Source organism: Hemicordylus capensis, chromosome 3 (assembly GCF_027244095.1).
Source record: "Hemicordylus capensis ecotype Gifberg chromosome 3, rHemCap1.1.pri, whole genome shotgun sequence".
NCBI classification, from domain to species: Eukaryota; Metazoa; Chordata; class Lepidosauria; order Squamata; family Cordylidae; genus Hemicordylus; species Hemicordylus capensis.
In genome coordinates, this window is record NC_069659.1 from 354,315,757 (window position 1) to 354,335,700 (window position 19,944).

Consider the following 19,944-nt stretch of genomic DNA (forward strand, 5'->3'; position numbering starts at 1 on the left):
CCACCCACCACCGCTCCGTTTAAGCCTCGCGCCGGGAGCCTCCTTACCCAGGGACATGTCGATCTTCTCTAGGGTCTCGCTGGTACTCCGGAGCGGGGCCACCCCAGGGCCGAACCCGTTCATGGCCGCTGATCCTATCGCCGCCTCCCCCTCACAAACACAAGAGGCAGCCCAACGGAGGAAATGGAACTCACTCCCTTCTACGCATGCGCCTCCTTGGGCGGAAGGTAACACCTACGGCGCGTGCCTGGATCGGCGAAGGGCTCTTCTTGCGGCGCGTGCTCGTCCCACTGCGCCTGCGCTAAAAGGGCAGCTTTGTTCGCCCGCGGGCTCCTTGTTTGTTTGAGCGTATCTCCCCCTGCAGGCGCGGAGGAGCGTCTTCACCCAGGCTTGGTAAAATGCCCTTTGTTTTAAGACCACACAAACCCATGTGCAGTTACTAAAACATAAGCCTAACCAGGACTGCTGCATGACGCGGCGCCTATGCTGAAATGACAGAATACGAGGAGGAGTTGCGTGTAATCTAATCTCCCAGGAGCAAGGAGCAGAGAACTTGCGTTTTGGGCAGTATAAAAATATGTTAGTTAGTTAGTTAGTTAGTTAAATACATACATACATACATACATACATACAAGAGCTACCAAGAGTCTTGTGGCACCTTCAGGGCCGTTTCTGCTACACTGGACTAAGCCTAGCTGGCTACCCTCTCCCCAGTTTTACAAAGAACACGGCTGGTATTCTTTTGCCACAGGTCCAAAATGCCCTGGATATGTTTAGATGTGTGATTCGCCTGGCTTCACAAGAGTGATTCATAGCCTGCCCTACCCCAGATGGTGACTGCAGTCACACAGTAAAGCACGTTTGCAATACATTCTTTCTCCCACCATCCACTTAATTCCTACCATGCTTAGGTAGTTCCAGCCAGTGTGGGATACTGTACCTTAGGGGTTCTCAGCCATGGGTCCCCAGACCCCAGATGTTGTTGGACTACACTCCCATCACTATTACATAAGAACAGCCATGCTGGATGAGGCCCATCCAGTCCAGCATCCTGTTTCACACAGTAACCCACCAGATGCCTCTGGGAAGCCCATCGGCAAGAGGTATGTGCATGCCCTCTCTCTCGCTGTTGCTCCCCTGCAACAACCCTGGTATTCAGAGGCATCTTGCCTCGGAGGCTGGAGGTGGTCTATAGCCACCAGCCTAATAGCCATTGACAGACCTGTCTTCTGTGAATTTGTCTAAGCCCCTTTTAAAGCCTTCCAGGCTAGTGGCCATCACCACATTCCGTGGCAGAGAATTCCATAGATTAATTATGTACTGTGTAAAAGAGTATTTCCTTTGTTGGTCCTACATTTCCTGGCCTTCAGTTTCATGGGATGTCCTCTGGTTCTAGTGTTCACAATGGCCTTTGTCCCTTATTATGGCTGGAAATTTTTGTAGTCCAACAACATCTGAGGACAAGGCTGGGCATCCCTGATTTACGTGGCAGTATAGCAGCTAGCCCTCAGACAGTTTTCACTGAGATAATTTACTGTAAGTACTGGGTAAGTACTGGGATGGAGGAGTCACCTTAAGTGGTGCAGCGGGGAGATGGCTTATCAAGCCAGAGGTTGCTGGTTCGAATCTCCGCTGGTATGTTTCCCAAATTGTGCCCGTGTATGCGCAGACGCCATGTGCATGCTGGTGTTGTGCACGTCCCAGCAGGAAACTGCATGGGATGGTGGAGAGCAGGTAAGGACTTGCTCTCCTCCCCTCCCTGGTGCCAAACCTGCGCTTGAACCTCAGTTCGTGCACACCCTTATAGAGGTGATAATGACTGAACTAAAGTCACCTTAAGTAGTTCGGAGGGGAAATGCTTGACTAACAAGCAGAAGGATGCCGGTTCAAATCCCCCGCTGGTACTATATCAGGCAGCAGCAATATAGGAAGATGCTGCTGACAGGCATCATCTTATACTGCTGTTTGGGGGGGAAATCTTCTGGAATCTAGCCTTCCTGTTTGATCCAGCCCCTTGCTTTCATCCTTCTATCGCATTTGATAGAGAATGGGGCGTCTTTCCGGATCAAAGAGGATTAGACCAAATTCCCACAATATGACTTGTTGCCTGACTGAATTTAAGTCAAAATGCAACAAGGATGCCTGCTCAAAATAAGCATTTATTTCATGTCATGAAAGGCACGAGCACAGTCAGAGAGAATCTGGCTGGTACTGCGTATTGAAGCTATGCAGCTCGCCAGTTTATATGGGTTTCAGCAAACAAGCATATCAATAAAATAATGAATACATGTCATTGGTAATTAAGCATACACATTCCAGAGGTGCTATTTAGAGTCTGGGAAGATGAGTTACTACTTGGCCTTTCTGATAACCTTACTCGCTATCGGTATCTTGGTGCCAGGGATGTCTATTTTTGCTTGAGTGAGAGATTTGGCTAATGGACTAGTTGCATACCTTTGTTGTCTACCTCCTGACAGGTTCTGGCATTTGTTATTTCTGGCCTCCTATCTCACATTCTTGAGAGGGGCCCCACATTTCTGGTTTGAACACTTCTCCTGACTGAACAATTTTCTTTATTTCAAGGCTAGTGGCTCTATATTCTGTTAGGGACATGAACCAAACTAACTTTTATTCACTTATTTGATACACTTTTATAAGCTTGGATTAAACAATTTCATATCACTGTAGGAGGCAATGGTAAACCTCTCCTGTATTCTACCAAAAGAAAACCACAGGGCTTTGTGGGTCCCAGGAGTTGAAATCGACTTGACGGAACACTTTACCTTTACTGGGGTGGAGAGCAAGAGATTCATGAAGCAGCTGAAGGGTAGGAAAAGTGAGGGGGGAAATGTGCACTTTACTAAAAATAATAATGATTAATAAATAAATAATAGATGGATTTATGCACATTTTAGATGGCATCTTGCCTTAACATTGTGGACTAGCTGTTCAGTTTTTAAGAAACATTAATCAAGACATGCTGCAGCTATTTGGGAAATTCAAAATATTCTCCCAGGTTTGTATTCCGTGTAGCTGACCCCCTCCAACCCCTCCCCCTCCCCCCGACCAGGAGAAAGTTTGTTGAGAACCTTTTACAAAGGTGTAGTGGCTTGAAGGCCAAAGCTGTGTATGCTATAGAGGTTACACTCAGTGCTCCTCAGGCATGGATCTGGCCTCGTGACACAGATCTCACCATCTAATGTTGCAGCCCTTAATAATGCGGTGCAGTAAACCCCACTGAATTCAGAAGGATTACTTCTGAATAAGCCATGTATTGGATTGGACTGTAAGGCAGCTGTGCCACACAGCATGACAGATTATACTTGGGCTACAGGTAGTATTGTGAAACAAACTTGCAACCCTTTTCTTGTGAATGTTTATCCCATTGAGTTCACTGGGACTCACTTGGGGGAAAGTCCCAGTGAACTCAATGGGATAAACATTCACAAGAAAAGGGTTGCAAGTTTGTTTCACAAAACTACCTGTAGCCCAAGTATAATCTGTCATGCTGTGTGGTAGATGGTTAATGGACGGATGCATCACAGACTGTGCATGATCATAATCTATGATGAAGAAATGCCAATAAAAACCAACCATCGTATGTTCTGTAATGGAGGGCACAATTTGAAAAATCTGATTTCTTCACTATGGTGGGGAAAGGAGCTGGTTGATATCAGCAGCATGCTGACACAGGGGCTTAAATGTTTTCTTTAATCTCTAGATAAATTTGTCAGAATGAAGAATGGCAGATGCTCCGTGTCCAGATGGCAGGTGCAAAGAGAACAAACACAGACAGGCGGCAGAGTGGTCGGCAGCGGTTTTATTTTCCAGGCCAGGAAGCCAGCTGTCTGCAATTGGATGTCCACAAAATAAAGCTGAATAGCAAGCAGAATCTCCTGGGAGATTTACCCATCATCCTATTGGTGTGCCCAAATGGGGCACTTGGGGGTTGCTAAATGCCCAAAGTAACTCAGAGGTTGCTAAAGCATTGAATAAATCAACCAATAAATAAAAATAAAGGAACAAAGAAACAATGAAGTCAGGATTTTTACCCAACTGACATAGATGCAAAAATAGAAAGTGAGACTCTTGTGACAGAAATTCAGAAAAAGAAAAGGGGTGGTTGGAAATGCCTGCTGTGATATTAATATACCCTGCGCAGTTTTAACATAGAAAAGTTTGTATAGGTTCAGTCAGATCATAAGACAGACAGTTTTAAGTACTTGCAATATATGAGTAACAAGCTGTGGAAGGCAAACGCTGTAGCAATAACATATCGATCTGTACCAGGGTTTCTTAACCTTGGGTCCCCAGATGTTGTTGGACTACAACTCTCATCATCCCCAGCCATGGCCTTCGTGGCTGGGGATGATGGGAGTTGTAGTCCAGCAACATCTGGGGACCCAAGGTTAAGAAACCATGATCTATACAATTTAAAAATAACAAGAGCATGCAAGTAGGGTGACATTGTAATCTGTGTGTTTAATTTATAAAAATATAAGTTAAAAAACAAAATGCACTATATAGAAAAATGCATTGGGGGAAAATGCAAGCCTTCACACGCAGCCTGAAAGGGCTCTGCCAGGAAAAATGTTCTTGATTCTGCTCATTGTTCAGGCTGATTCATCAAATAAAAGGTTTTAAGCCACATTGCAAATCCATAAAACAGTATGAATTCTGGTTCTTGCTCATGCTGGCTGACATCCTGACTATACAGCTCAACAGAAGTCCTATTGAAAGAGTTAGCCTTTATTTATTTACTAGTGTTTTCAGGCCTGTTGTAATAATGGGCGCTAGTAGGGGAGAGTTCCCCCCCGCCCCACTCCCTCTGGCCTTTGCCGCCCGCCCCCCCCCCCCCCCCCCCCCCGGCCCTCCCAGCTGCCCGAGACCTCCTTACCCAAAGCAGCCCGCGACAGTCGGGCGAACTAAAAGCAGTTTTTGCGAAGAAGAGAGGAGCTCCCGAACAGAGCTCCTCTCTGTGCTAAGCCAATGCCCAAACTGCTGCTATGGACGCAAAGGATGCAATTTAAAAGTCACCTAAAAACCTTTTTTTTAAAAAGAGTAAGTCCTGTGTAGCTCTGTTGAGTATCGTAGTCTGTTGAGAAACTTGTGCACTGTTTTGTTTTTTAAAGCAGTGTATCTTCTGTCCCAGATGGCTTCCTGTTCATGGCCATGCCTGCTTAGCTTCAGCAATGCTGCACCATCTGATGCTCCCTAGAGACCATTCACTGAGACCAGGTCTTAGCCACTTTAAAACATGACTGAATGTTGTTGACAAATAGCATTTACATAGATTATACCAAAGTCTTATAATTTAGGAAGCTCAGAGTGGCTTAAATGGGGTGTGTGCAATCTCCCATCAATGCACTGGTCAGATACACATTTCTGTAACTTCACCCTTGCTGAAGGACAGGGTTTCTTAACCTCAGGAACCCAGATGTTGTTGGACTACAACTCCTGTCATTCCCAGCCATAGCCTCTGTAGTTGGGGATGACAGGAGTTGTAGTCCAACAACTTCTGGGGAACCATGATTAAGAAACCTTGCTGTAGGATGTGTGTTATAGTCCAGAAACATTTGGAGGCCTGTAGTTGGGAACCGCAATGGGGAAATGCTTGACTAACAAGCAGAAGGCTGCCAGTTTGAATCCCCGCTGGTACTGTATCGGGCATCAGTGATATAGGAAGATGCTGACAGGCATCATCTCATACTGCATGGGAGGAGGCAATGGTAAACCCCTCCTGTATTCTACCAAAGAAAACCACAGGGCTCTGTGAGCGCCAAGAGTCGACATGGACTTGACAGCACACTTTACCTTTAGTTGGGAAGTGAACCCCTCCTGCAGCTGGATTTTGTGTTCTCTGAACACAAACAAAAAGGATACAAAAAGGAGAGCCCTAAAGACCTACCTGTTCGGCCTGGCCTTCAGTGCTCTTAAATTGTTTTAAAGGGTCTTTGATGTTTGTGAACTGCCCTGAGCTATTTTGTAAGGGTGGTCTATAAATCGAACAAATAATAAATAAATAAATACATTAGCAACACGTGGAAGATGAAGCAGGAAGTTGGTGCAGGAATAAATAAGCTTATGCCCGGATAATTCTCAAATTTATTGAACATAATATGTTCTTCCTTTCAGGGTGGATTAAATATGGGGATAAATATTCATAACATATGAATATAAGTCAAAAAGAACATTATATATATATATATATATATATATATATATATATATACACACACACACACATAATATATAAATAGAATTATTATATAGATGCTTCTAGCAATTTTGAGATGACAGGTACTTTACCTGTTTATTTTACTATGTATATTTTGTATGATATTGTTCATATTTGATATTCGGTTACAATTACTATTAAATTAAGGCGGTTTAATTTTTCTGCAAATTTATTCGGCATGTTCTTGTTAATATAGATTAACACTAGCTAGGAATGTTTCGTGGTTTTTTTGGGTTTTTTTTAAAGGAAGAACATGTATATTCCAAGACACAAGAAAAGAAGCACACAAAACGCTTCGCAGACCGCTGACTAGCGCAATGCATCCTGGGCTTTGTAGTTTCTGCGGCAAGCGCCCGGCCGCTCTTCTCGCGTTGCATGCTGGGAGTGTAGTTTGTTGTTGGCGTAGAAAGCAGAGTACGTGCGTCGGTTTGCGGGGCACCTTGGGAGTGGCAGTGGGGATGACGGGAGTTGTAGTTCCTTGAGGCTGGGAAGGCGGGAGGCGGCGCCGGTTCCTGGTCACGCTCCGGCCCCGGTGATGGCAAGCCGAAGCACCGCGCTCGGAGGGGGCGTCGTCGCGGGCACGGTGGCCGCTGGTGGGCTCTGACTGCCGCCCTTTCCTCCGGGGATGGAGGTCGGCGAGCAGGAGGAGAGCAGGTGGGGCTAAGGGGTGGAAGGGCCGGCCAGGCGCGGGGAGGGGGGAGGAGGGGGCGGTGGGGGGAGGAGGGGGCACACATGGGGGGGAGGGGGTGAAGCTGAGGGGTGGAAGGGCCGGCCAGGTGGGGGGCTGGGGAGGGGGCTGAGGGGTGGAACGGCTTGTCAGGCGGGAGAGGGGGCTACGCATGAGGGAAGGGGGGCTGGAGCTGAGGGGTGGAAGGGCTGGTCAGGCGTGGGGGAGGGGGGCACACTGGGGGGTAGGAGGGGGACTGGCTCTCTTCAAGATGGGGGGCTGGGGCGCTCTTCAAGATTTGAGGGGGAGAGGGTGCTGTCGGGTGGGTAGTGAGAAGTGTGTCAGGTTTATTCACCAGAATGTGTGTCTCAGGTGTGCGTGTGCATATCTTGCTTCACTGGGAGAGGCGAAGAGCTGAGGGTCGTGTGGAGGGTCCGGTTGGGTGAGGAGGGGTGTGTGTGTGTCTGTCTGTCAAGGGGAATCCCGTGGGGGAGGCACTCAGTCAGAACGAGAGTGCCTCCTAGGTCTGGCCCAGATGCACCTGTGACCTGCTCTGCTGGAGGTGGAGGAGGAGGTGCTGGGTGTGCTTCTGAATTGACAGTGACTGGCCTGTATGTTGAGCATTTCCTCTCTTTTTTTGGGTACGAGCAAGCAATGCTTTAGGGTGGACCAAGGTTCACAGTGTTGTGGTGGGAAGCCCTGGTTGTTAAGGATTCGGTTGTTCTTAACCGAGAGAGAAAGAAAACAGGGTGGCCAACATCCAGCCTGAGGACAAGTTCTCTCTGACTTGAACACTCAGGTGCTTCTCCAGAGTGGTGAACCTCCATCAGTCCCAATATTGTTTTGCCGCCTCTGCCTGGCAGGAGTACATAAGGGAGTGCTATGAACGTATGTCCATGAAGTACTTGCCGTACAGGTAGTCATTCTTGGAGAGAGGCTGTTGCTCAGCAGTATTGGGGCTAGATGGATCAGTTAGACCAGTGGTCTAACATGGGAGAAGGTAACTTCACATGTACGTATGTCCTAGCCCAGCACTATTCTGTGATAATATAAGACATTAGCCCAGTGTTGTCTACTCTGACTGGAGATTACTCTAGCTGTCCCCCAACCCCAAGCTTTGCTTGCTCACATTGTTTAACTGGAGATGCCAACAATTGAAACTGGAACTTCTGTATGCAAAGCATGTGCTCTGTCCTTGAGCTGTGAGCCCCACCCCCAGTTGAAATTGGTGGCTTTTAGGGACAGAGATCGGGCAAGAATAACTATTGGAGGAGACCTGAACCTTTCCAGGAGAGTCGCTCACCTTCTGCTCTCTGGAAGTTCTGTCTAGCTACCTGTGACTTCTTCTAGATATTTTTTTCTTTTCAAGCATGTCTTTGCATAAATAAGGCTAGAAATTTGCTGTATCATACTGCACTGTGAAATGTAATGTGTGATAAAGCTGCAGGAGTATGGTAGTAAAATTAATGCTCTTGGTAGTGTTTCTGCACAATACTGAACACCAACTTGTTGAAAAAGCAAAGGGACAGCATTTTGGTAGCACATGCAGCTGTTTTGTATTAGTATTGGTGGAATGGGTCAGAGTTGAGCAATGTATGTTTGGAAGAGATCTGAAAGGTAGGCGGCTGATTTGGGATGTGGAGGGCTGTAAAGTGGTTGTGTGTGGATATAGCTTTGGTGGGATGTGTTTTCCCCAGAGCTTAAAGTTAGAAAATAAAATGTCAACTTTGTGAAATACAGAATGTGTTATCAGACAGAAGACAGGTGCAGCAACTGATTCTCTTCTCTCCCGCCCCCACATCTGTGTATCATGTTGAAGCATTTGCTTCAGGAGTTAAAGTGTTGGTAGTGTGCTTTGGGGTCTGTAATGTGTAATTACACTGAAATTTGGCATCGTTGCTGAATTCAGATACCTCTGTTGCAGAGTTCTGTGCAATTCATAAACTTGGACACTGCTATGCTAATAAAAGTTACTCCAAGCAACTATATCGCATTGCCTAATTTGCATAGTAATATAATAGGGCATGGCAGGGACAGGGGTGGCAGCGGGGAAGCTGATGGGTCTAGTTCAGCTCTGCTCTGTATTTTCTTGTTTTCTGAGTAGCTGTTTGCAAGCCTTTCCTCCTCACAAACCCACCTGATTTGCATTGCTAAGCTTGATGGCGTTTCTAGTTGTTCCATTTTAGTGCCATGACGGCATTGGGCACAGTCTGAGCAGATGGGGACAAAACTCTCTCCATGCATGAGTTGTGATGTTCTGCCTCTTGGTTTGCTGGGAAGGAGTTTACTGCTGCCTAGCCCTAGTACTCTTTTTGCAGCCTCTTCTCTAAATGATAAATCTGGCCAATTTGCTGACAGACTTAATGCATCAGGATGTCTGGATGGAACATGTCTGGATGGAACATGTCTGGGTGGAACATGAATCGAATTATTATTATTATTTATTATTTCTTGTTTACACAGTCAGACAGGTGTTATTGACTGGTTTGTTTTATCCAGACATCGAGTCCTTCCCAAGGACCTGGGATGCCAGAATTTTATTGTCAATGTTGTTGTTGTCATAGATATCGTCGCAGAATATAGGCTGTTTCCAGTAAAGCTGCTTTTTGTAATGGGCTGATGGTGATTTCTGTGGCCCCGATGGTGTTGAGGTGCTCTTCAAGGTCTTTTGGAACTGCACCTAGTGCACCAATGACCACTGGGATTATTTTGGTCTTTTTCTGCCACAGCCTTTCAATTTCAATGTGTAGATCTTTGTATTTGGTGATTTTTTCTATTTCTTTTTCTTCTATTCTATCCCCTGGTATTGCTATGTCGATTATTTTGACTTGTTTTTCTTTCTTCTCGACTACAGTTATATCTGGTGTATTGTGTGGCAGATGTTTGTCTGCTTATTATTATTATTATTATTATTATTATTATTATTATTATTATTATTATTATTATTTAGCATGCTTCTGCTTCCTGGGTGCCATGAGTGCAATGTTGCCTGTTTTGTTACTTGGAAGTCAATCTGATCAGATGACTTCAATAGCTCAGGCTTGGCTGTGCAATATTGCTGGGTCAGAAGCTAATCAAAAGTTCAAGCTGAGTGTTGGCTCAAAGGCACATCCATTCAAATAGTCGAGGGGCAGGCTGGGATCTGAAGTCTAGATTTCCTCTGGTAAGGAGTGACGGGCTTGCAGTAGGAAAAGAAGTAGGCTGGGTGTGGGATTTAGGGGCTAGGCAAGGAAGCAGTTGGGTAGATCCAGGAGGGCTTTGAGCTGCAACATGATAGGGCAAAACAGCACAAAACGACTGATGTTTCATAGAGGGTGTTGGCTTCAGAATAAGAATGCTGGTCTGCACTAGCAGGATGCTTCAGCCCTGCTCCCAGGGCGACAGCCAGCCTATGATGATTTAGCTCTCTCTGCCATTCCAAGATAAATTCAAGTCCCTGATAAGATGCCTCAACTGTGGGAGAAACAACTGTGGGAGAGAGCTATTTACCTAGATGTCCTGCATGTGGACCTCATGGAGGCATCTGGTTGGCCACTGTGGGGAACAGGATGTGTGCTATCACTGGACCTCTGCCCCCCCTTTTTTTTTAGGATGAAGGTTGCAATCTAAAAGGGTTTTCTAAAAATCAGGCTTCATTCCCACACAACCCAGTAGTCTTCAAATGTTCTGCCTTTCAGAGAACCCTTTCCATGTCTGACCAGGGGCCCTGGTTTAAGATGCTACCAGCAAGGTTTGCAAGCAGGTGCTTCACTTCTGTAGCATATGCATATTCTTTACATTCAGAGATACCTTCATATCTTTTTGTGAGGACCAGGCAGTCTTGACCTCTGGCTGTCTGGGCTTGTGGGTGTTGTCTTGTAAAGGGTTCTGTCTTGTTTCCCAAGTGATCTCGTCCTGTGGCTGAACCTGATGGTCCTGATTATGCTTCTGGGATAGGTCCAGCCCTTTCCCAAAGTAACAGTCCTCCTTGATTGGCCTCTTACTTCAGCAGTCCCTGCCCTGCTTTGCCACACAGACTGCTTTCCTGGCTTCTTTCTCTGGCTGTCCTTGGACTGCATTCCCCACCTTGGGCCTGCTGGCAGTTCTGCATGTGAATGGACGATTGGTATGACACCTTATTGCTGGGAACTCTGTGCTGCCATACTACCTGCCAAACTACCTGTCTCAACAGTTCAGTTTCCCACTTTTTCCTCCTCCAGGCAGATGATGCCTGCTGATGGTATGTGAGACTCTCCCAGCAGCTTCTGTTTTCTTCTGGTGGACAGAGGCATGCTGGGAAGGAGTTGACAAGTGCCCTACTCAAGTCATGTTCTTCTAATAGTGGTATGTCCTTTTCTTCAAAGAGGAGCACACTCAACTACTCTTTCCTCACTTCAGCTTCTGCTGATGGGAACAAAAGTGAAGCTACTGATTTGATGGCTTGATTAGGTCAAAAGTAGCCCATCTGTGTGGACATAACCATAGGCAGTGTGCAAGCTAGCCTATGGGCTGGTTTCTTCCAGCCTGCTCCCTTAGTTTTCTAGCTCTAGCAATTTGCTCTTTCTCACTAGGAAGAGAAACTACTTTGATTCACTGTTGCTTTAGATTATTTCCCTGAGATCTTAGTTTCCTTTCCCAGGAAAGCCAGCTTTGTCAGAAACAAGGCAGATGACATAAGCCAGTTTGCTGCTTGTTGTCTAGGAAACCAAACTCTCGCTTTCAAAGCAGTCTGTGTGAAGTCACAGCTTCTTAGGACACCTTTTCAAGTTGGGAGGCAAACAGAGGAATGGCCCTTTCAGAATTCTTGGCAGAGGGCCCACAGTAATGACTGGAAAGCCCTTTTCAGTCACTGTTATATGAACCAAGGAGGCTATCCAGTGGCCTTGAGATGTTCTGAATATGATTTCAGTCTGCATGCCCAAACTTTATTTCATTGCAGGCACTGAGGGAGGAGGAGCAGCGGCTATAGGCCAGCCTCAATGGCAGGATGCCTCTGAATCCCAGTTGCAGGGGAGTAACAGCAGGAGAGAGGGCATGCCCTCAACTCCTGCCTGTAGGCTCTCAGTGGCATCTGGTGGGCCACTGTGTGAAACAGGATGTTGGACTAGATGGGCGTTGGGCCTGATCAAGCAGGGCTGTTCTTAGGGTCTTATGAGGCAACCTGGACAGGATGTGAGAGTCATCCCTACTTGCTGACTAGGCTGCAGTTGGTGATGTAAGCCCCATCCTCATCAGGCATTCCTAATACTCAGAGCCTGGTTCAAGACCCACTGAAGGTACAACTTTTTAAAACTTGTGCTTCATTCACACACAACCCAGCAATCTTGAAGCATTCTATCTTCAGATTACCTTTTCCACATCCATTTGTCTGCTGAGGAAACCACATATTTGAAGGGTTCTGAAGCACTCATTCTCTGGGATGTGTTCTTGGTTCATGTGGGCACTGCTCAGGCTGGTTGGGCCCATCTGTCATCTCACATGAACTGTTTGAACTCTAGGACACAAACAAAACACCCCAGCTGTGCAATGCTGGGGGAAATCAGTTGTGGTGGGGAACTGGTCTTTCTAACCTTGCTGAGCCCATCCTGGTACTCATTATTGAGTACCTTGTCTTTTCATTAGGCCATTCTCATTAGGTATCCCTGAAAAGCTTCTGAGGAAATCCAGGGTTTCCTGGTACACAAATGAGAAGTATTTGATCATAATCAGAGAAGAATGTGAGATTCTTTGCATGAAGAAGGTCCCAGGTTCGATCCCTGGCACCATCTCCAAGTAGGGCTGCGAAAGACTCCTGCCTGAAACATTGGAGAACTGCTGCCAGTTAGTGTAGAAAATTCTGAACTCGATGAACTAATGGCCTATCTCAGTATAAGGCAGCTACCTATGTTTGAATGGGTCTTTAGCTCAGCAGTAGAGCATTTGCTTTGCATGCAGAAGGTTCAAGATTTAATCCTTGGAACCTCCAGGAGGTCCTGGGGAACAAATTTGGAGAGCCTCTGCCAGTCAGAGTAGAAAGTAATGAGCTAGATGGACCAAGGGTCTGACTCGGTATAAGGCAGCTTCCAGTTTTTTATGTTCCTATGCAATGTGTAGGCAATGACACAAAGTTGTCCTGGCTCAGCTAAGAGTTGTAACCATGGGGTCCATGTTCACTGGTACCTCCTGAAGGGGGAAGCTCCATTAGCATGTGTGCCTTGCAGTGTTCTTATACATGTGTTGCTTGAGCATCCATTGTTCTTAAATCCTTGCCAACTTCCCTGTGAACTCAGCTGCCTCATCTGTACCACCGTGTGGGCTTACCTTTGTTTCTGGGTGATGCCATGAATGCGCACTCTGCCCTTGATAAATGGTGTTCAAGACAGCTTACAATGGATTGTAGCAGTAATAAAATTTCAAATAAAAATCCTGCACAGACACACTCCACATACAGCTTAATAGTCCTTCACCCTCTGGTTCTGGCGGAGGGTGCTTCCTTTTGCTCCAACTTTCCCTGGGACAGCTTGTTCGTGTGTCCTTCAGATTAAAAACAGCAATTGACTGACTTTCTTAAAATAAAAAGACCTTGTGAATGTCTGGGATCTAGTTGCTGACAGGCTTTATTTACAAACTCGGAAAATGTAGAGGTGGTTGCTTGAAAAGGAAACTCTCAATATTTATTTATTACTTAAAATATTTCTATACCACCTGAAACTTGTGTCACTGGGCTGTTTACAATTAAAATCATTTAAAACATTAAAAACATTTAAAACCCAGTATTAAAATTATTTAAAACTATAAATCTAATTAAAAGCCTGGGTGAATAAATGTGTCTTCAGTGCCTTTTTAAAGTTGCCAGAGATGGGGAGGCTCTTATTTCAACAGAGAGCGCCTTGCAAAGTCCAGGGGCTGCAACGGAGGAGGCCCATTCTCAAGTAGCCGCCAGATGAGTTGGCGGCAACAGCAGGCGGTGGGGCTCATGGTGAAGAAGACGTTCTCTCAAATACCCAGGGCCTAAGCTGTTTAGGGCTTTATAGGTAATGACCAACACCTTGAATTTTGCCTGGAAACGTATCGGTAGCCAGTGCAATTTCTTCAACACAGGAGTAATATGGTCTCTCCTAGATGACCCAGAGAGCAACCTAGCTGCCATGTTCTGAACCAACTGCAGTTTCCAGACTATGTACAAAGGCAGCCCCACATAGAGCGCATTGCAACAATCCAGCCTAGAGGTTACCAGCAGATGTACCACCATTTTGAGGTCATTCATCTCAAAAAACAGACGCAGTTGGCATATCAGCCAGAGCTGATAGAAAGCACCTCTGGCCACCACCTCAACCTGGGACACCAGGGAGAGGTTTGGATCCAGAAGCATCCCCCGACTGCATACCTGTTCCTTCCGGGGGAGCGTGCCCCCATCCTAGATACCACTGTGCCATAACCTCCCTGCTGTACCTGACTTCCCCCAGGACGCAGTTTGAAAACCATTGGCAGTCATGATCAAGGCCACAACTGCTGGATTTAAAGGCTGTGCTAGAGCAAGTGTCACATAGCTGTTTATTGTTCACACGTCCCTTTTGTTTTATTATTACATTTATCAACCACCTAACACCTAGATATCCAGGCAGAATATACAACTTAAAACAATAAATAAAATTCAATAAAAACTAAAGCCATTTTAAAAGCATGAAAATTTAAAAATAGTTTTAATAAAAAACATTTTAAAATAGTTCTAGCAAAAGGCCTGAGAGAACAGGCCTTAAGTGATTTTTTTTTTTTTAGAAGGCAGTCAGAGATGGAGAAGCTCTTCTACTGACAGAGAGCACATTCCAAAGTTCTGGGGCAGCCGCAGAGAAGGCCCGCTCCTGTGTCGCCGCCAAATGAGTCGGTGGCAGCTGTAACCGAACCTCCCCATGTGATGTCGGTAAGCATACAAGAGAGCACACTGTAGGCGTGTGGAAGGAAAGGGCAGGAAAAGGGAGGACTGCTGACTTTGGGTTGCAGCTTGGTAGCTCTAAGCCAGGGCTGCTCAACCTTGGCCCTTCTGCGGGTGTTGACCTGCTGCTCCCATAACCCTGGCTATTGCCCACTGAGGCTTGGGATTATGGGAGTTGTAGTCCAAAAAAAGCTGGGGGGGGGGCAAAGTTGAGCAGGCCTGCTTACGCAGTGGAATACAGGGTGTGTGGGCAAGTGAGCTATTCTCAAGTTGGGGATGGTGGTGAGTATCTCACAGGGTACTGCCACCATGTCTGTTTACATACAGCAGCCATTTTGTAACCTGTATGTAGTAACACCGAATATAGTATTTAGGATGGAAGATCACCATAGCCTTTCAGCTGTAAATTAGTTATGGCTGGCCCTGCTTACTAGCATTTTCTTTTTACTTATGGTATCTTCTTCGTTGCTTTTGTTTCCAAGAACTACTGTATCCTTCAGCCACAAATGCTGAGCTGCCCAGCTGTAGGGCTCCTCTGCCCTGAATATAGTTGTACAAAAAAGGCAATGCAGTTGGTCATGTTGGAGGACTAAGAAGAAGGGTGCCTACTGAAATGCCTTTTCCTATAGTTATTTTCAGGAGCCCACATGTTGGCAAGTTGGCCTTCCATGCCTCAGACCTAGGCTGGCTTTTGAAATGTGCATATTATATTTTTTTAAAAAGAGGAATTGCTTTTCAGACAAGGCTTTGTTTTTGGTAGTAACACTTCCTGGATGCAGTCTGAGTCACAGCAGCTGACTTGATTCATCTTGTTTCTCTTGATGAGAGGCAAAGGACAGCTGGGCATATTCTTGAAAATGAGGTACCAGTCAGGTTGATAATACGCAGTGCCATATAGCTTTTCAAAGTTAAACTGGTGCTTAAGGGACTCTTAACTTTTTATGGTTATGAAGAATTCTTTGGAGATCCTTAACCCTTTTCACAAACTACGGTCCCTAGAATTCAGGGCTGAGGAGGGCAGAGTCATGATGGTTAAATCATTTTCAGTTCGCAGTTGGGTGTGCCTTTTGACTTTGTGATTCATCAAATGCTTTCTTTAAAAGTGAAACATTGGGATTAATTCCAGCTTGGAACAATGACATTTTGTATGAATGTGACTGTGCCAGTCCTGCACCGTCTTGCTGAGGGAATGCTTTTTATCCATCTCTCTCACTACCCAGCTCCCCCCTACCCCACCCTGCCATTCTGCTGCTATTCCCTGCTCCTACTTTGGGCTCCCAGGTTGGTGATTGCTGTCATCCTTGTTTGCACCATGGCTGTTTTACCTGCGGCGGGGCTGGTGGGAACAAATGCCCAAAACCAACAGTTATTAAATCTGTTTCTAGCACTAGTTGGAACATGCAGGTTTTGTGTTAAAGGAAAGAACAAAAATTAAAAGGAATGCAGTACACTTTATCTGCAAAGATGGAGATTGGTTTTAAATGATGCATTAGATAGAAAATCAATAGAAACTGATTTGCAACTTGAGATCTTTTGTAATTGGCACAAATTAACTTAGTCTGCAAAGAGCTGCCTGAATCACTATCTTAAGGCCAACTAAGAAACTGTGGTGGTGAGCAAGCTTTTGACTTCTCCAGAGCTCTTCATAAGGCTGAGAAAGCACCGAGGTATGCAACTTCTTACAAACAGCAGGCTTTGGGTCTCCCCTGCCCCAATTCATGGCCTACTTTGTCTCCTCCTCTTCAAAATCCACCCTGATGGATAATTCTGCAAACATTGAAAGCTTGCACACCACTTTGTGATATTGTAGGTGGCCACCAACACAGTTATAGTCCTTCATTTTGTTTGTTTTCTTGACCAGCAACAGCTTCCTCTCCTTTCACCCTCCCTCTTTCCAGCCTAAGGAAGAATTGTTTGAAATTCTTTAGTACTTGGTGACTTTAAGTTGCTCTTGATAGTGTGCTGCTGTTGCTGTTCTAGATTTTTTTAAATGGACCAACATTAGATGACCTGCTTTCTTTGTCTCAGATGAAGAATTTAAGTGTTACTGTGAGAGAAGATGAGAAGGAAGGAGATGATGGAAGAAACAAGGATAGTAAAAGATAATTTTGTGTATTATTATGAAAATATTTATATACCACTCTTTAACAAAAAAGTTACCAAAGCAGTTTACATAGCATAAGATATGAGAAAATGGCTCCTTGCCCTCGTAGGGCTTACAGCCTAAAGAATAACACAAAAGGGGAAACAGCCATGCTGGGCTCAGTGGAGACAGATGTTGCAGGCAGGAGTCTCTCTCAGACCCCCATGATATGTTAAAGATCATGGCCCAGTTCTCAACAAACTTGTATGCATTGAAGGATATTTCTGTAAAGGACATTCAATCTTATCTAGATAGGTTCTGCAGTCTGAATGAATATGGTCTCAGCTATTCCCTCACTGAAGAGGAAAAGTGCTCTTTGACCCGTCCTGTAACAACAGAAGATGTCAGAGCAGTTATCTCAGCGAGAAAGAACACATCGGCCCCTGGGCCTGATGGTCTGACATGGCCTTTCTATAAGGTTTACGCAGACCAGCTACTACCAGTCTTAGTAAAATTATTTAATTTTGTCCTAGACAATGGTCATTTAGTCATTTGGGGATGGCCTCTTAATTCCCCCCCCCCCGAAGGGTGACACCACTTTACCACAAAACAGGAGGCCAATAATCCTCACAAATATTGATTACAGAATCTTTGCCAAAATCCTAAATAATAGATTGGCGAAAGTGGCCCCTAAATTGGTCCACAGCTTGCAGACAAGCGCCATCTCAGGAAGAAAGATGACAGACTCATTGAAAGACTCATTGTGTCTGCTGAGAGAACTTTTTTACTCTGTACAGAATGAAAGTTGGAAAGGTCACCTCCTCTTATTAGATCAAGTTCAAGCCTTTGACAAAGTGAACCACAATTACCTGTAGACATTGTTGAAAGCTAAAGGTATACCACCCCTCTTCGTTACCTGGATACAGCTGCTCTATACGAATGCAAAGGTGACACCGCAGATTAATGGATGGCGGGGCAACCCGGTCGCTTTGCATTCGGGTGTCCGCCAAGGATGCCCACTGAGCCCATTACTTTATGTTTTTGCCCTGGATCCGATCCTGATCAGGATTCAGAGAGAATGCCATCTGCAAGGACTGTCGGTCTCTATCCCTCCGCCCTGCGAGATCTTCCCGGGAGGGAGGAGGAGAGAGAGTGATGGGATGGCCGAACCACCTGTCCACTCAGAACCGCATTCTGAGTTTAGGGTAAAATTTGTAGCTCATGCGGATGATGTTACATTACTGTTATTGAATGAAAATGAAATCTCTGTTATACTGGACCCCTTCTGGGAATATGGCAAGATTTGGGACTCAGAATTAAATGCTGACAAAAGTGTATTTGTTAAAATGGACCCTGAACACCAGCAACTCTCATGCCTACCCATCTCTGAATGTAAAAGCAAAGGGGCCCCAGAGTCCAAACTGAAGCAGGTAGATACAGTAAATATTTTGGGGATTGAATATGGGATTAAGAAAAAAATCTGGGGGGGAAATTGGACAGATTGGGAAGAAAAAGTAATGCTTAAAATCACCATGTGGAAAAAATGGAGCCTTGCCATGTACCAGAAAGCGGTCTACATCCGGACTTACCTGATACCCCCGTGCACAACCTGGCGGTAGTCTACCCTCCTCCGCTCGATCTCCTTCGGAGAGTTGAAAGCCAGGTCTTCCGTCTAGTATGGCACACGGCGTCCTTCCCTTTGGCCCATGCAGTAGCATTTAAGGAGGTTGAGTGGGGAGGCCTAGCTCTACCTGCCCTGCAACCCTATTTTGTAACTGAATTCATGTCCTACAATTTTGGAAACTGGATTTTCATGAATGTCCATAACATGTCCAACCTCCTGCAAAAATCCTGGGTTTTGTTTTTTGCTCTATGGTGGCGAAAGTCACCATGGGGCATAGTGTGGTGGGGGAAAGATTCTTTCAATGGTAATATCACACAAGTATTGAAAAAAGATCACCCGGACTACTTGAGAGATTTGTTGTTCACACTAAAAAAATGGATGGTTGAACTGGATCTATTTAAAGGATCCTCCTCTGTTAAGCAGCTAAGGAAAACAATTTATGGAGAGATTCTAGAAGTGAGTTTTTTTAAAACCTGATTTAGAACGTAAACGCTACAAACACTGCGCTTCACAGTACTTGTTGCAACCCAATAACCCTATCGCTCTCTTTACGGAGAAAAAGGTCCCTTTTCATTTATGGGAAACGAGGTGGTGTTTAATGCGGCTAAGCCATGGACCCCAGAGGACAAGCAAGAGTGCCCTAAAATCACCTGCAAACAGAAAGCTAGTGAGCTAGGCAAGACATTCAGGGAAACCCACTCACATTTCTTAAGAGTGTGTGGTAGCCAAAAGAGTGTGGCAGGGAGTAAGCAAGTTGTTAGAGTGGCCTGATTTGGAAAAACAGACTTGGGAAGAACTAACCTTGGGTTTGAGTGATAGATCCTCTTTTCGAGGACCCAGAAAGAAACCTTCAAGGAAACGGGACGGAATGGGTGCCCTCATACTAGGGAACTGGAACGTTCCCCTTCTCGTAATCAGGTTAGTAAACCTGTATGCCATTTATGTAATGTTCCTGCATAGGAAGAGGGAGGGAAGATGCGACCAAGAGGTTCACGTAGATGAGACAGTAAATTTCTTCTGGAAAAGTTTGTATGGTTATGTGCAAAAAGACAAGTTCATCTCTTCTAAACAGCAGTGGGACAAATTGTGGAAATGGATGTTGGACGTAACACCCCCGCCCCATTACCTGATGTGCCTTGTAATACCCCCCCCCTCATGTTATAACCCTGTGGGTTACCAAATCCTTGTTTGTAAATCTTGATAGATATATGATGTACAAACAACCACTTTGTATATAATTGTGCTTTGGCAACGTACTGTATGCTTTGGTAGTTTGTTGGTTCAATAAAAAAATCTTGTCCTATTAAAAAAAATATATGTTGTCCTATCTTGGAGAAGCCAGGGAGGGAACTTGGAACCTAGATGCTCTTCCCAAAGCGGCTCCATCCCCTAAAGGGAATATCTTACAGCACTTGCACAGAAAGTCTCCCATTCATATGCT

The 19,944-nt window shown here is 45.4% G+C and overlaps 2 protein-coding genes and 1 long non-coding RNA gene across 11 annotated transcripts in view; 2 read left to right on the top strand and 1 right to left on the bottom strand.

The window, feature by feature from the left end:
- Window positions 1-239, bottom strand: part of FYTTD1 (forty-two-three domain containing 1) — a 35,737-nt gene extending 35,498 nt beyond the window's left edge. Inside the window, exon 1 of the mRNA XM_053311355.1 lies at window positions 48-239. Within this exon, the coding sequence (XP_053167330.1) occupies window positions 48-123 (76 nt within the window). The 5' untranslated portion in view covers window positions 124-239. The remainder of the gene's footprint in view (window positions 1-47) is intronic.
- On the top strand, window positions 89-4,660 carry LOC128351649 (uncharacterized). The gene is made up of 3 exons (XR_008319944.1): window positions 89-227; window positions 3,722-4,291; window positions 4,409-4,660. It is a non-coding gene; the product is annotated as an uncharacterized LOC128351649 (long non-coding RNA).
- A 2,018-nt stretch (window positions 4,661-6,678) lies between these two features.
- RUBCN (rubicon autophagy regulator) overlaps window positions 6,679-19,944 on the top strand; it is a 74,490-nt gene continuing 61,224 nt past the window's right edge. For 3 of the 9 annotated variants that reach the window (XM_053309662.1, XM_053309667.1, XM_053309668.1), the window contains exon 1: window positions 18,907-19,421. In XM_053309662.1, coding sequence (XP_053165637.1) covers window positions 19,372-19,421 — 50 coding nt within the window. In that variant the 5' untranslated portion in view covers window positions 18,907-19,371. Of the gene's footprint in view, window positions 6,893-14,642; window positions 14,785-18,896; window positions 19,422-19,944 lie in introns of those variants that run through there. The other 6 variants (XM_053309671.1, XM_053309664.1, XM_053309665.1 and 3 more) reach the window with 6 other exon arrangements.